Consider the following 14,872-nt stretch of genomic DNA (forward strand, 5'->3'; position numbering starts at 1 on the left):
CCTTTTCCTTATTTTCCTTTCATTGTCTTTCTTTCCAACATTTATTTCCTGGTGTCCTTCCTTTCCTTTCCTTTCCTGTCCTTTCCTCGTCTTTCCTCCTTTTTGTCCCTCTGCTCTCCTCTCCTCTCCTCTCCTCTCCTGTCCTCTGCTTCCTTTACTGTTTTTTCTCAGTGGTTTGTGTCACAAGTCATGTTGAGAAACTTCCTCATAATGGCTTACATTATCTTTTATCAAGTTTCATCACATTGGGGGAAATTTGCTTAAAGCTCCCTTTTGCATCTTGTAAATGTTCTATCACGTCTAAATAAAGACTCACAGAGAGCCACAAACTAAACACTGAGCATCAGGGATGGGAATAATTAATCTATGACCGATTAATGGTCGTTAAGAATTTGGTCGATCATGTGGAATTTTAATCCATCTGTGTATTTTTTAATTTTAATTTTATCTCTGACTGGATTGTTAATGTTCTAGATAATCGAGTAGTTTAATCTCAGTTGAGTTAGTTTTACGATTGTACAGTCTCTTTTGGTCTTTTCAAAATAAAAGCGTCTGTTATCAAAACAGGCTTTTGCATAGTACTGTATCTTTTATTTGGTCCATGTGTGCATGCAGCTATTAATACATTAATTGATCGTTAATGTTATAGATAAATATAAAAAACAGCTTCTTTCCCTGGGCTACCACAACTCTCAACACCCACACAGGATAAATTAATTAAAAGGTGCAATAAAATGGATATGTGCAATAAAATTGATATGTGCAAAACATTCAACCTACCTCATCTATAAATTATAGCATTTTCAGTAGCCATTTATTTATCTATATACTTATTTATTACATCACATGTCCTTGTCCTTGTTTAGCTCGGTATTTTTTAATTGTTTTTACTCATGTTGTTTTATGTTATAATTGTCTTACTTTGCACTTTTTCCAGTGGCACTTTTAATTTCGTTGCATAGTTGCCTATATAATGACAATAAAGGCTATTTGATTTGATTGACTTGATTTGAATCTTGTTTCCGGGTGAATGTGGGAGTTTCCCCTTTACCTCTCATCACCGCAGCTCATTAGCATTAATCACTGAGGATAAATCATGTGTAACGTGGCTGTTGATTACCTGTATCCACGGTGACGGGCTGGCACAGGCTGACGGGCTTCGTCTCTAGCGGCGGGGTCGGAGCCAACCTGCAATCAATACAGTCAAACTAATCAATAAAATTACCTCACCCATCTAATCAGACAGAACCAACAGAGCAATCAAATGAAGCGATCAATCTTCACAAACAGCTACTAGAGTTTTAGAAACAGGTGGGTTGCAGAGCGGCGGGGGGAGATGGAGGCGGTATTGATGAAAGGATTCCCCCGAAGGTGAGAAATGGAATTAGTGGTGAGATGAGAGAGCTGACAAAGTGCTGCTGAAGACCTCATATTTCTCCGCTCTGCCCTCGTCCTCCCGGGGCTGCGTTCGCCAGCCGACGGTGTAACATGTCATTTGTCAACAAAATCAATCAGCGCCCCGGGAAAGCAATTTCTGCTCTAAAAAGCCACTGTTTCAATTAATGTCTTTGGAGTGACGGAGAGGGGGGGAAGCCTCAGGGGCTTCTCTCAAGAAACCTTTACTTTGAGTTTTTTGGCTCACGGGGAGAAAGATGGAAAACAAAAAGGGCTGAATGGGAATATTTCTCCAGCACGCTGAAGTGAAACAGAGCATGGCGAGTGTGGTTAGAGCACGGTGATGGATACATGAGGTCAATATTTCACTTTCATTCTCCATTTAAGTGTCATTTAACACTTAGGAAGCACATTGAGGAAAAAGTCTGAATGGATGTACAAGGAGTGAAAAACAATATGATCAATTTAAAGATATAATATGTAACTTTTCAGCATTAAATGTCCAAAAAATAACTGGCTGGTACAACTAAAGGTACATTTGTTTGGAGAAATATAATGATAACAACCGAAATAGCTCATAAGAGTTTAATTGAAGAGCTGATATCTAGAAATTTTCCATGGTTTTCTTGATAATAACCAAAATCGTTATCAGGAAAACCATGAAAAATGAAATGAAATATATATATATATATATATATAATATATATCTCTGATATTCTGAGCAGGGCAGAAATTGTTTAAGAGGTTTATGCAGAAAAAAAGTAGAAAAAAATATGAATATGTAAAGTTTTATCACGTTTTTTTGGAAGTGGACATTTTCAGCCCGAAGGGTTTGAAAGGGTAGTAAATTAGAATGGGCCCAGAGGGTTAATCAACTGTCTGTGTGTAAATTGTCTGGCTGAGGATAAAGAAACAGACGCTGTATCTTGAAAAAGGGATTCAGATTTTAACTCCAAAATGTGTCAAAATCCACATCAGTCAGACTTCAGCTGTGATACTTTTATAATAGATAAAAGTGTCATTTCTTACTGTTTCTCTGGCTGCACCACCGCTATCTTCTTCTGCTTCTGGCCTGCAGAAAAACAGTCGGCATTAAGCTGTCAGTCCCAGGTAAATGTGTGTGTATTAACTGAGTGTGTGTGTGTGTGTGTTTGTGTGTGTGTGTGCACGTACAGACAGGTCTGAGAGGAGGGGTCAGAGGGTAAACGTTGGCCTCGCACCAGCCGACGGGGAAGATGTCCATGGAGTCGACGTCCACCATGCACTCTGACAGAGGCTTCACCACACCTGGAGACAGGTAGGACAGCACAGAGAGAGAGGGGGGGTGAGGGGGCTGTCACACACACACACACACACACACACACATTCTTGTACTTCTATCTTTGTGAGGACCCTCATTGGAACAGTGGATTCCCTTGCAAGGTTATAATAGATTTGGATTTTTCATCAGTTTTAGTTTTAATTTTGTTGTGAATTTTTGTTTTCAAATAATTAATTAATAATCAAATAATTCATATATATTTATTTCCTTTGTCTTATCCATCTTCATTATGTATGAAAAAAATTCTTGTTTTTTTGTTAGTTTTAATGAGTTTATATAGTGAGTTTGCTAGTTTTAGTTTTATATTTATTTTTTTGAAATGCTTTAGTTTTAGTTTAGTTTTTATCAGTTTTAGTTTTTTGTAATGGGGTATTTGTTGGGTGGGAGATTAAAAGAGGTCACAGTAAATTTTGCCTTTATTTCCTTTGTCTTATCCATCTTCATTATGTATGAAAAAAGTTGACAAAGACGAAAACAAAGGACATTTTCACTATAATTTTAGTTAATTTTGTAACCACACAATACAGAATCGGACCGGCCGAAATGTCCTCACTTTGTTGGTTAAAAATGTGTTCTGGTCCCCACTATGTAGGAAGTACAAGAACACACACACACACACGCCTTTCTCCGAGTCACAGCAGGAGTCTGACACTTAATCCTGTGACACTTAATCCTCCCTACACACACACACACACACACACACACACACACACACGCGGGTCTGTACCTTCCAGTCGGAGCCACAGCAGGCGTCCTCTGACCTGTGTGATCTGAGCCACACACACCTCCGCCGGCCTGTGAGGGTTCACCGCCTCCAGCCACATGTCCTTGGCAAAGTCTCTGTTCTGCCATGTCTGAACACACACACACACACACACACACACACGGAGAGAGGAGGAGGAGGACAGACAGAGAGAGGTAGAGTTTATTTCACATGTAGGACACTGATCTAACCTCAGATAACCTGAACCTCCACTCAGACTTCACCCTGATTTTAACCACTCGTGGAATGTAACTAAGTACATTTACTCAAGTATATATAGTACTTTTAAACCTGAATTATATTTTAAGAAATTATATATGTATAAATTATAATAAAAATTGAAAAATGACTTTATTTAAGATGTAATATGTTTGGTGTAATTTTTGGAAAATTGACATAAATTAATTTTCACTTCCTTATTTTCATTAAGCATCCATTATCATCCCAAAAAAATCCGAAATTGTCCAATTTTTGTGCAGGAAATCAGCAGAGACCTGGGATGAAATTTTGAGATTTAAGGTTCTTGTTCTATACTTTAAACTATTCAATACCGGCACAAAATACTGACAATGAAAATCTTAATGACTGTGGTATGAACCCAAAATAAACAGATTTTGCAGCAACTCCATTGCAAAAACAGATCAAAAGGATTCCAACATGACGATAACATGATGCAAATGTGTCAGTTAAAGTTTAAATTCAGACTTTTGACATGCAAATAAACAACTTTTAAATGCTTGTTTTCTGAACGGAGTTTGGTTCAGTCAGGCTTTTGCAGCACAGCATCATGCAAACATCTTGTGCATTTGATCCAATGAGAAGCAGGACTGCCTCAGTGTATAAAGAGTGAGTGATATAAGAGCTGTCTTACGTCGGGGAAGCAGGCGTCGGGCGCCGCCTCGGTCCCGCTCTGCTTCAGGTAGTCGGCCCAGTCGAAGTCGTGGCCCTCGTAGCCCCGGGGCCGCTCCAGAGCCACGCCGTTCTTCAGACACCACTGGACCGGCAGGATGCCGGCAGAGTTAGCGTGACACACCACGAACCGCGGCTTGGAGTCCACGGAGAGATCGTCCAGGGTCACCTGGAAGTAGAGCTCATTGTAGACCTGAAGAGGAACAAAGGAGAAGAGGAACTTTAAACTACTTTATGATGCAACATTTTAATAAGAAACGGGGACATCTGTTGTTGTTGTTGTTGTTGTTGTTGTTGTTGTTGTTGGTCTCCAACTTTGTTTTATTGTTAACGGGGCACTTTCTTGGCTTAGGAGGATGTAAGAAGGATGCTGTGAAGTTGCATCTTGGGAAATGTAGGATCCACTTAGCCTCTGCTGCAATGATTTCTTTCTTTCTTTCTTTCTTTTTTATTATATTTTTAAAAAAAAATGATATATATAAATTATTATAAAAAATGTTTTAAAAATGAACCATCAGCTAAATTCATATTCTGAATTCCCTTCTTTGAAAATTATATTTTAAGAAATTATATTTGTATAAATTATAATAAAAATTGAAAAATGACAGGTTGTGCAATTTCAAGAACTTTATTTAAAACGCAATATGTTTGGTGTAATTTTTGGAAAATTGACATTTCCTTTATTTTGATTAAGCATCCATTATCATCCCAAAAACCCTAAAATTGTCCAATTTTTGTGCAGGAGATTTAAGGTTCTTATTGTATATTTTACACTATTCAATACAGGCACAATATACTGACTTTTGGCATTTGCATTGATCGTTTATTCCCAAAACAGAGGGTTTTAGATGTCACACAGTGAGTCTGGTTGTTTTATAATGCTTCACATGTAAGTCTTAACAAAACCAGCCTTGTAAAGTACGAAGCAGCTGCATGATGCGTACAAAAATAATGAGATGATTTTCTATGTGGAAGAAGTCAGCATTAGTGGGACACGTGAGATAAAATACCGAAGAACTTCCATTCACTGGGATCCGGAAACAAGAGGAACGAGGCCTTCTGAGCAGAAACGTGTTCAAAATGTGGCTGCCACATTAATAAAAAGCTGCTGAGGAAAGCTCGAGGGAGGAGTCAGCTTGATATATCTCTATTATTTTTATAGATGAGACATTGTTTTGGGCGTGACTCACCTTGCTGACAGAAACGGGGCAGATGTGGAGCTGCTCCCACGGAGAAACCATCTCCAGCTTCATCCCCGTCTTGAAGGAGTGCTCGGGCAGGTCTACGTGGTCCTGACACAGTAAAGTCAACACTTTGAGACAAATGTGCTCCACTTTGGTTCATGCACACACATGCAAGACAATGTAGGTCACACAAACCCTGCTGGGTGGGCACGCAATGAACGATATCCCCACTTTAGTAGTTCATGAAAGGCTTCGTCTCGGGGTGGAGGCGATCATTAGGGCTGAAATAAATATCAATTACTGCTTTTTTACTGATTAACTTTCACATTTCAGCTGCCGGTTCTTCTTCTGTTCCTTCTAAACCAGGGGTCTCAAACTCAAATTACCTGGGGGCCGCTAGAGGCAGTATCAACATGACCAAAAAAAAGACACAAAATGACTAAAAAAAGACACAAAATGATCAAAAAAAGACCCAAAATTACTAAAAAAAGACACAAAATGACCAAAAAAAGACACAAAATTACAAAAAAAAGACACAAAATGACGGAAAAAACACTAAATTACTTTAAAAAGACACAAAATGACCAAAAAGACACAGAATTACCAAAAAAGACGCAAAATGACAGAAAAAAACTAAATTACTTAAAAAAGAAACAAAATGACCAAAAAATGTGATATCTATACTCTTATGAGCTGTTTTTGTTGTTATCATTATATTTGTCCAAACAAATGTACCTTTAGTTGTACCAGGCATTAAAATGAACAAAAGAAATTAAAGAAAACCGTGACTGCATATATTATTTAATATTTACATAGATTTAAATGGAGCTTTTCATCATTACTTTCACCTATATTTGGTACCAAATTGCACAATTCTGTAGAGGAAGCCTGCTAGTAAATTATTAAGAAGAACAGACGTGTGAAATATTGCGTCGCCATTTATTATCACAGTTTCACATCATAAATCAGCCAAAGACACCAGAGGTAACAACAGCAGCAACAACACAGCTCGTCTCATCCACGCAGTCCTGCAGTCTGGCTCTGAGCCAACCACACACACACACACACACACACACACACACACACACACACACACACACACACACACACACACACACACACACACACACACACACACACACACACACACACACACACACACACACACACACAGGAGTGCAGTGACTCACCTTGAACACCTCCAGCGGCAGCGGGCTCTTCTGTGCGTCCAGCCGAGTGTCTTCCAGCGCCTGCTGCCAGTCGGAGGCGCTCCTCAGAGACCTGAGCCCTGAGGGGAGGATCACATGTGAGAAAGGTAAAGTCAGTGTTGCTTTTAATACTCAGCAGCTTCTGTACACCAACATCAGTTGTTACCGATCAAAAACGCTTTCATTTATATAACATTAACTCCTCATTTTCCCTTCAAGTTCCCCCTGAAATCTCTTTAAATCTACAATAACATAATTTGACATAAAAGAGAGTTGAATCAAGGACATGTAGACTTAGTTTAAAGGCCAGTTTGGCCTTGATTCAACCCTCCTTGGATAACGAAGACCGGGCTGACTGAGAATCTGCACACACAGCATTTTACAGTATAAAACACACAACCGGTTTCTGTTTCCTTCAATTTTTGTTGCAAGAAAGTCACAAACATTATACAAGATGCTGTTTTGTGCATCATTTTGAACACAATTTCCCCAAAATTCTGCTTGACATCAATCATGCAATCTTGGGAAACTTGAAGCAAACCCACCATAAAAATCCATATTATATATTTATTTATTTATTCATTTTTATTTTTAAGTGACAAATGCATGCATTTTGAACTGAGAGAGAAAAATTTTGTTCATTTAAATAACTTCTTGAAAGCAAAAATGCCACAAATGTAGTGACTCACCTGCTGAAATTTGTCACCTTTCTTCAGTTTTTGTTAATTTTAATACCTGGTACAAATGGTAAATGGACCTGCACTTATATAGCACTTTTCTAGTCGCTTTGCGACCACTCAAAGCACTTTACACTACAGACTGCGGTCAATCACCAGTTCACACACACATTCATACTGGTGGCAGAGGCTACCCTAAACGGTGCCACCTGCCACCATTGGGAATTCATTCACACACCGATGAACACAGCATCAGGAGCAATTTGGGGTTCAGTATCTTGCTCAAGGTGTAGGCTGCCATGGTCAGGGATCGAACCACCAACCCTACGATCTGTGGGCAACCGCTCTACCAACTGAGCCACAGCTGCCCCTTTTTTTAGCCTGCTTCTTTTTTTCTTCTTTTTTTTTCACATTTGGCTGTCATTTTTATCTTGCATTTTCATTTCATTTCATTCATAAGTTCAGCAAAGTTCCTTCTGAGTAGTTTCAGGCTGGAGGTAAATGAAAAGCTGTGAGCGGATTAGGTAATGACCTGTAGGCGGTTCTAGGGCGAGTCGGTTCTCCAGGGCCCAGCCGAGGGGGCGGAGCCTGACGTCCAGGTAGAAGGCCCAGGTGTCGTGGGCCTGGTGGTCCTCAGAGAGACCGGCGTAGCGCAGACGGAGTCGCCCTCCGACGTTCTGGAGGACTCTGGCGGGCCAGTAGAGGAACGGGCCCGAGACGTCCTGGAGCTCCAGAACCGAACCCTCCACGATCAGATCCACCGTGTTCTTCCCTCTCAGAGGCTGAGACATCAAACAGCACAAGGTTATGTTATTATACAGCCTGAAAAAAAAGTATTAGCCTTTTTTTTCCTCCTAGTTTATTGTCTGACTGTTCAGGTATCAATCAATCAATCAGACGTTATTTGTAGAGCACTTTTCATACAAGAGAGATGCAACACAAAGCGCTTTACATAAAAAAGGAGAAAATAATAATAATAATAATAATTAAAAAAAAATAACGAAACATAGAAACAAGCAAACACCCTTCGCCCATATAATAAAAAATAAATAAATTAAAGAAAAAGTAAATAATAACAATAGAAAGTTAAAAATAAATATTAAAAAAGCTAGATATGCAGGTGGTTAATTAGCCTGCTCACCTGAACTTGATGAGACTGAAGAAAAATGTTGGTTTTTTATGTTTTTATGACTGCTGATTAAGACAAAAGAAGCAAAAAAACTGATTTTAACCTGCTAAGAGAAAAATTACACATGCATGTTTTTGCAGACCAGACATGTTTTTTAGTCATTTTAATTTTGTCAGCTATTTTTTTTTTAATTAAGTCTAATTAGTCTTGTGTGAAATTGTATTTATTATATTTAAGTAAAGTCTTAGTCAGCTAAAAGTCTGGGCTTTCTGGTTTAATCTTAGTCACAGAAAACTGTAGTTATTATTTTAGTTTTAGTCATTAAAACGGTAAACATTTAATCTGTTTCAGCACACAACATTTCAGTCAGTTTAGGTTACACAAAACCCACATATTTTGTCATTTTAAACAATAAACACAACAAATTTCCCATAAGATTTGATCTTATCTGTTTAAAAACACAGTTTGAATGATTTCAGGAAAACATCCAGACTTTATTTTGAAAAAACATGATATGAAAAACTGTCCGAGGGCCCAAAACTCTCATTAAAACTATTATAAAACGACCAGAGCTTTTCAGTCAGGACTAAAGAACAAGACTCATTTTCTGTCTCCAATCCCTGTTGTTGTTAACTTTAACTTAAGTAAATTAACTTCCTCATTGTTTGCTGCCTGCAGCACAGAAACTAAAAAAAAAAAAGTCTGTAATATAAAGTCTTGTCCTTTTTCCTGCAACAATACTGCATGTTGACGTCGTCAGTGAGTGTTTATGTCGTCTCGTAGTCATGAAGAAAAAGGTCATCGACAAACATAATCATAGTTTTCAAGTCAACTCTGTTATTAAGAGCTTTCTTTCTGCATCAGCGGGGCTTTTCTCTCTCGTTTGAGACATCCTCTACGTGTTTATTTCAGTTTAAAACAATCATTCTGACATTGTGATAAACACAGTTATTGTTTTTCTTGCTGCGGGTGAGATGAGAAGATTGATAGAGTCTCATGTCTTTTATATATCAGGACACAGCCAGCAGCAGGCTGCAGGCTCCAGCTCCATATTTACTGTCCAGACAGAGAGTCCTATCACTCTTCTCATCTGACTCAGAACAACAGAAAGTTGTGCACATTATGAGCTGTAATGTCCCACCATGGACTACAGCCAAGCTCCTTTGTTTTATGGCATCAGTACCCATTTTTATATCCTGTTATTTTTCTACTGCTTCCTTTTTTAACGCTTTGATGCACAATATATAAACACCTTCTAATGCACAACATGGGTCAGTAAGATAAGCTTATTAACACTAGAGCAGACCCTTGGTTGTCCCTGTCCAGCCCACATGAGGTTACCCAAAAAATTAGAAATCAATACATCCGCAGTGCTTTTATTTTGAAGGGGATTTACGCATGTGTGTGCGTGCATATGTGCACGCACACACATGCGTACATCCCCATGCGTGCATATGAGTTACCTTGTTACTAAAAGAGTTTTTAACAATTCAAGACATTCAAGCACAAGACAGACTGGACCTTTTTCACAAAAAAAAAAGAATGAAGAACTGAAAAACACCAATAAATTGCTGATTCACTGCAAAACATACATGCTCTATATTGTTTTTGTGGTTTGAATGTATGTTGTGTTTAAAATAAATGGAAAAGTGGGATAATGATTGGAGTTTTTACTGTTTTTACAGTTATATTTGACTTGCTCCACATTAACATAGTCTTATAATAACATGTTTTTTTAACTAGTTGCAGCTCAAAACCAGATAAATTACTGCTTTTTATAAAGCGATGAAACTAATATTAAGCAGCATTTAGTTCAGAGTTTTGGTCCGGTGCTCCACAACCTTTGCAGTATCTCATGTGGCCCCTTGGGGAAATTAATTGCCCACCTGCTCTAGATGGACTCTCTGTATTATTTATATTATTTATTGCGTTAACCTGGACGGCCCCAGTTATTATGAAATTCTGGATCAATGACGCACAAAAAACCCCTCACCCCAGCTTTAACAGTCAGCTGTTTTTCATATTCCAGAGAATCAAAAATGAAAACACATCTTTGGTGTAAATCCTTCCTCTATTTTCTCACAGTGCACTAAAATTAGGGCCAAAAAACAACCACAAAAAGCCAGCGTGTCATTTAAACATCAGGCTGGATGAATGTGTTCCTTCCTTCCTCCTCTGTAGAAACCTATTCAACAACTAAATACTACAACTGCAAATGTTCGGTCTTCTCCTTTTTTTTCCAGCATGCATATTGAGTAAATACCATTGCATTGGAAAAAAATGTTTGTAGAAAGTAAAATACTGTCAAATAGCATCATAAATAGGGCGCAAAATTAAATATCACCGTAGTAGATGCTTTTAATGACCATTAATCAAGGAATAGTACAAAAGAGTTTTTTTCATGTAAAGTTAAGGGAGAAATACCATAAAGTCACAAGGACACAATTACCCTAAAAATAAAGGGACTACTCAGTCTAAATTCCAGTTTTTGCTGATGATACATTTAAATTTACAGGAGAAAACCCGCTCACTGAAGCTCTGGCAACCACAGCTGCCGTATTGTTACCGTTAATTAAACAGATTTTATTTATTTTTTTACAGTGCAGGGGTCGGCAACCTTTACTAAGAAAACAGTAAAAAATGTCAGAATGGAGGCTGTTTTTATTTAAGATATTTTTTTTATTCAAATGTGCACTTTATGGAGCTTTATTCTTAAAAAAGTTGTTATACAGTAATTATGTTCACTTTAATAAAAAGTTTTCAATAAAACTACTTGTGACATATCATATTTGACTTTTACTGAACATTTGCTCTCACATTGCGATAAAAATAGTGCAATAATATTATAGTGCAATATATTTATATTCATATTATCTAAAATACTACCTCTCCATGCTACCACTCACCCTCATTCGCCTCCTTTACATACAGAGCTATTTATTCTATATTCAGTATTTTTTGCCATTCAATTATTTATTCTTGCTGAAATTGAAAGTGCGTTTATTTATAGTCAGATTGCAAGTAAATACAGTAAGAATTTCAAGCATTTACAAGCACTTAATCCAAAATCCAAGCACCTTTCAAACCTTGAAATTTCAAGTATTTTCTAGGATTTCAAGCATCCGCATGAACCCTGCCATCCCTAGTTGAAGAACACAAACTGCTTCAGGCTGACACCAATGATGAACGAAAATTTAAATGTGAAGAAATAACATTATAATTTGTTTGTCGCAGCCACAGGGAGCCACTGCAGGCGGCCTGAGGAGCCACATGGGGCCCCGGAGCCGCAGGTCGCCTTCCTCTGCATTTGATAATTCCAGTTTGATTTGAATGGTAGAAAAACAGATAATGAGCGCGGCCACACTCCACTCACCCCCTCCAGCAGGCTGGCCGGGGCCGTCCTGGCGCCGGTCAGGTCGTGGACCAGGAACTCCGTCCAGTCGCTGTATTTCTCCTTGATGGCTGCAAAGACACAAACAAGCACACAGACTGAGAACCACAAACAATCAGAGTGAGTGGAGAGTGAGCACACGTTGTGTCATGGTGAATTATTAATTATGAGCCACTGCTGTTAAGTGTAGTCACCAGAGAGGCATGCATGAGTGGCTGCATGCATATACCTGCAGACACACACACACACACACACACACACACACAGCATTTTCTGCTCATGTTTTCAAGGCGGGAACTGATTTTTTTAATTAAAGCTGCAGGTGTGAAGTATTTTAACAATGAGTGTCTCCGAATTTGATCATATTTTACGCAAAAGATGTTAAAAAAAACATTATTCAGTGTGTTGTTGTTTTTTTCCTGGAAAAGCCTCTGAAGTGTTGATGTTTTTATTCGCACTGCAAACATTAATGCTCCATTCTGATTTATGGCTGAGATCGGATACTTTTTTTTTTTTTAAAGGCTTGCATCTGTCAGGTGTCTCCAAAAGTAAACACATCAAAATGAAAAACACTCACTAGTGTCGTATTGAGCGCTGCCGTTTAGATGTTAATGTGCAGAATAACAGCTGCAAATTTGAGAATAAAATTAAAAACGAGGGTAAACGGGCAAAACAAAACAAAACCGCTCCAAAAATAAACTTTTTGAAGAGCAGAAGTGGCTTTTTTCTGTGCCGAGATGTGAGAGCAGCAGCAGGAACAGAAACAGGTTTCAGCCAAAGGTTATCAGGTCACAGGTGAACTAATGTCATCAAAATGACTTCGGCTGAGTCACACTGACCTGACTTATGTCAGGAATTCAATTCAAAAAGTGGAAATAACACATTATATCAGGGGTGGGCAACTGGAGGCCCCGGGGACCACATACAGCCCGCACCCTCACTTGAAGTGGCCCTCAGTACAACTACATGCATTTGAGCATTAAATCTTAAAAGTGCAGTGTAAAAATACACAAAATTACTTCTTGCAATTAATGTTGGTCTGCTGTTCTTGCACTGAACAAAAAAGAAATCACAGTAAGTGGTTATTTTTTATTTGCTTCAAACCTTTTGTATTCCTATTTATACTGTTATACATGCATTTGAGCATGAAATATGTTAAGTTACTGCACTGTAAACATATTTAAAATTACAGTTTCATCATATCTGGTTTGTGCACGCTCCTATATGTGGCCCTGTGGTAGTGAACATGAAAAATTGTGGCCCCCTGCAGCATTTATGTTGCCCATCCCTGAATTAAATAGATCCATTACACACAGAATGAAACATTTCATGTCTTAATTTATTTAATTTATTCTAATTATAGTGATTATGGCTTACATTTAATGAAGACCTAAAATTCAGTGTCTCAAAAAAATTTAATATAACAAAAGACCAATTTTAAAAAGTATGTTTAATATGTAAATGTTGGCCTCTGAAAAGTATGTCATCTATATGACTCAATACTTGTTTGGGACTATTTGACTTGAACTACTGGAAATGAACTTTTCCATAATATTCTAATTTATTGAGATGTATCTGTATGTGTCAGATAAAGACCACAGCTTTAATCAGAAGAGAAAATATCAAATTTTTCAGATTTTTTCAGATTCAAAAGGTCATTGAATAAGCAAACAATTAAACATGAATATTTATTTACTTATTTATTTATTCTTTTGACACTGCCTCTTGTAAAAATGCATACATGTGGCAGGATTAATTGAATATGTGACGAAGTTGCTAATATTTGTAATTTCATAACCTGCAATAAAGTACTAATAATAAAAAAAATAGAATTTTGAGAGGGAAAAAAACTGTTGAACTGATTTACAATAAATAAGCAAAAAAAAATAAGAAAAAAAATCTCTATGTGACCTGACATGTATTCAAAGAAGGGCTTTCCCCTGAAAACACCCCGTGTGGTGTTACAATATGTGGCTGATGACCTGATGACCTCATTTCAGAGGAGACATGAGGGGAATTACGTGACATCACTTAACTCAGATATTGGTACGGTTCACCTCAAAACAACAAACTGAACATTATAACCTTGGTGGAGGAGGATTCATTGCAGCAGTTTTGCATCAGACCGCAGACGTTTAAGCTGTTTGCACCAAATAAACTGAGTGTAAACAGGTGCAACAGGACACAGAGAGAGCTGTCCACTCAACACCGTTTTATAAAAAAAGAAAAGAAAAAGAAAAATAGCAGTTGGAATTGTTATAGCGTCTGCGACTTCTGGCCAGGGTAAAACCGTACCTCTCTCCTAGTGACCTGGAGAAGGTTATTCATGCTTTTATCTCAGCAAAGCTGGATTTTTGCAACTGGCTGTATGTAGGTCTAGACCAGCGCTCATTGTGACGCCTACAACTCGTACAGAATGCTGCAGCGCGTCTTTTAACAGGCACAAAGAAACGGGAACACACAACCCCAGTTCTGGCCTCTCTACACTGGCTTCCTGTCCGTTTCAGAATAGATTTTAAAATCCTGATGTTTGTTTTTAAAATTTTAAACAGATTGGCTCCGAGCTGATACAGGTTCACAGACCGACCAGAGCTCTGAGGTCTAAATGAGTCCTACCTGGATGTGCCTAAATGCAGCTAAAAACTAAAGGCGATCGCTCTTTTGCAGTGGCTGCCCCGAAGCTGTGGAACAGTTTAATGCTGCATATCCGGTCGTCAAAGACATTGGACAATTTTAAATCTTCTCTTAAGACTCATTTTTTCTCTCAGGCTTTTGAACCTGCGTGAGAAGAAAGTTGTTCCTGTGTGCTGTATTGTACATCTCATCTCATATATTATTAGATTAAATTGTCTCTTATTTTTATTTTTTTGAGTTTATTGTTATTCAATTATGTAT

At 38.0% G+C, this 14,872-nt stretch overlaps 1 protein-coding gene across 5 annotated transcripts in view; it reads right to left on the minus strand.

The window, feature by feature from the left end:
- The window catches only part of sfmbt2 (Scm like with four mbt domains 2), a 93,749-nt gene that overhangs the window by 17,398 nt on the left and 61,479 nt on the right, over positions 1 to 14,872 (minus strand). For all 5 annotated transcript variants that reach the window (XM_059326401.1, XM_059326397.1, XM_059326398.1 and 2 more), the window contains 9 exons: positions 11,960 to 12,048; positions 7,990 to 8,239; positions 6,763 to 6,860; positions 5,579 to 5,680; positions 4,351 to 4,581; positions 3,444 to 3,570; positions 2,569 to 2,682; positions 2,425 to 2,467; positions 1,121 to 1,188 (listed from right to left, as the gene is read on the minus strand). In XM_059326401.1, the coding sequence (XP_059182384.1) occupies positions 1,121 to 1,188; positions 2,425 to 2,467; positions 2,569 to 2,682; positions 3,444 to 3,570; positions 4,351 to 4,581; positions 5,579 to 5,680; positions 6,763 to 6,860; positions 7,990 to 8,239; positions 11,960 to 12,048 (1,122 nt within the window). The remainder of the gene's footprint in view (positions 1 to 1,120; positions 1,189 to 2,424; positions 2,468 to 2,568; positions 2,683 to 3,443; positions 3,571 to 4,350; positions 4,582 to 5,578; positions 5,681 to 6,762; positions 6,861 to 7,989; positions 8,240 to 11,959; positions 12,049 to 14,872) is intronic.

This window comes from Centropristis striata, chromosome 22 (genome assembly GCF_030273125.1).
Source record: "Centropristis striata isolate RG_2023a ecotype Rhode Island chromosome 22, C.striata_1.0, whole genome shotgun sequence".
Lineage (NCBI taxonomy): Eukaryota > Metazoa > Chordata > Actinopteri > Perciformes > Serranidae > Centropristis > Centropristis striata.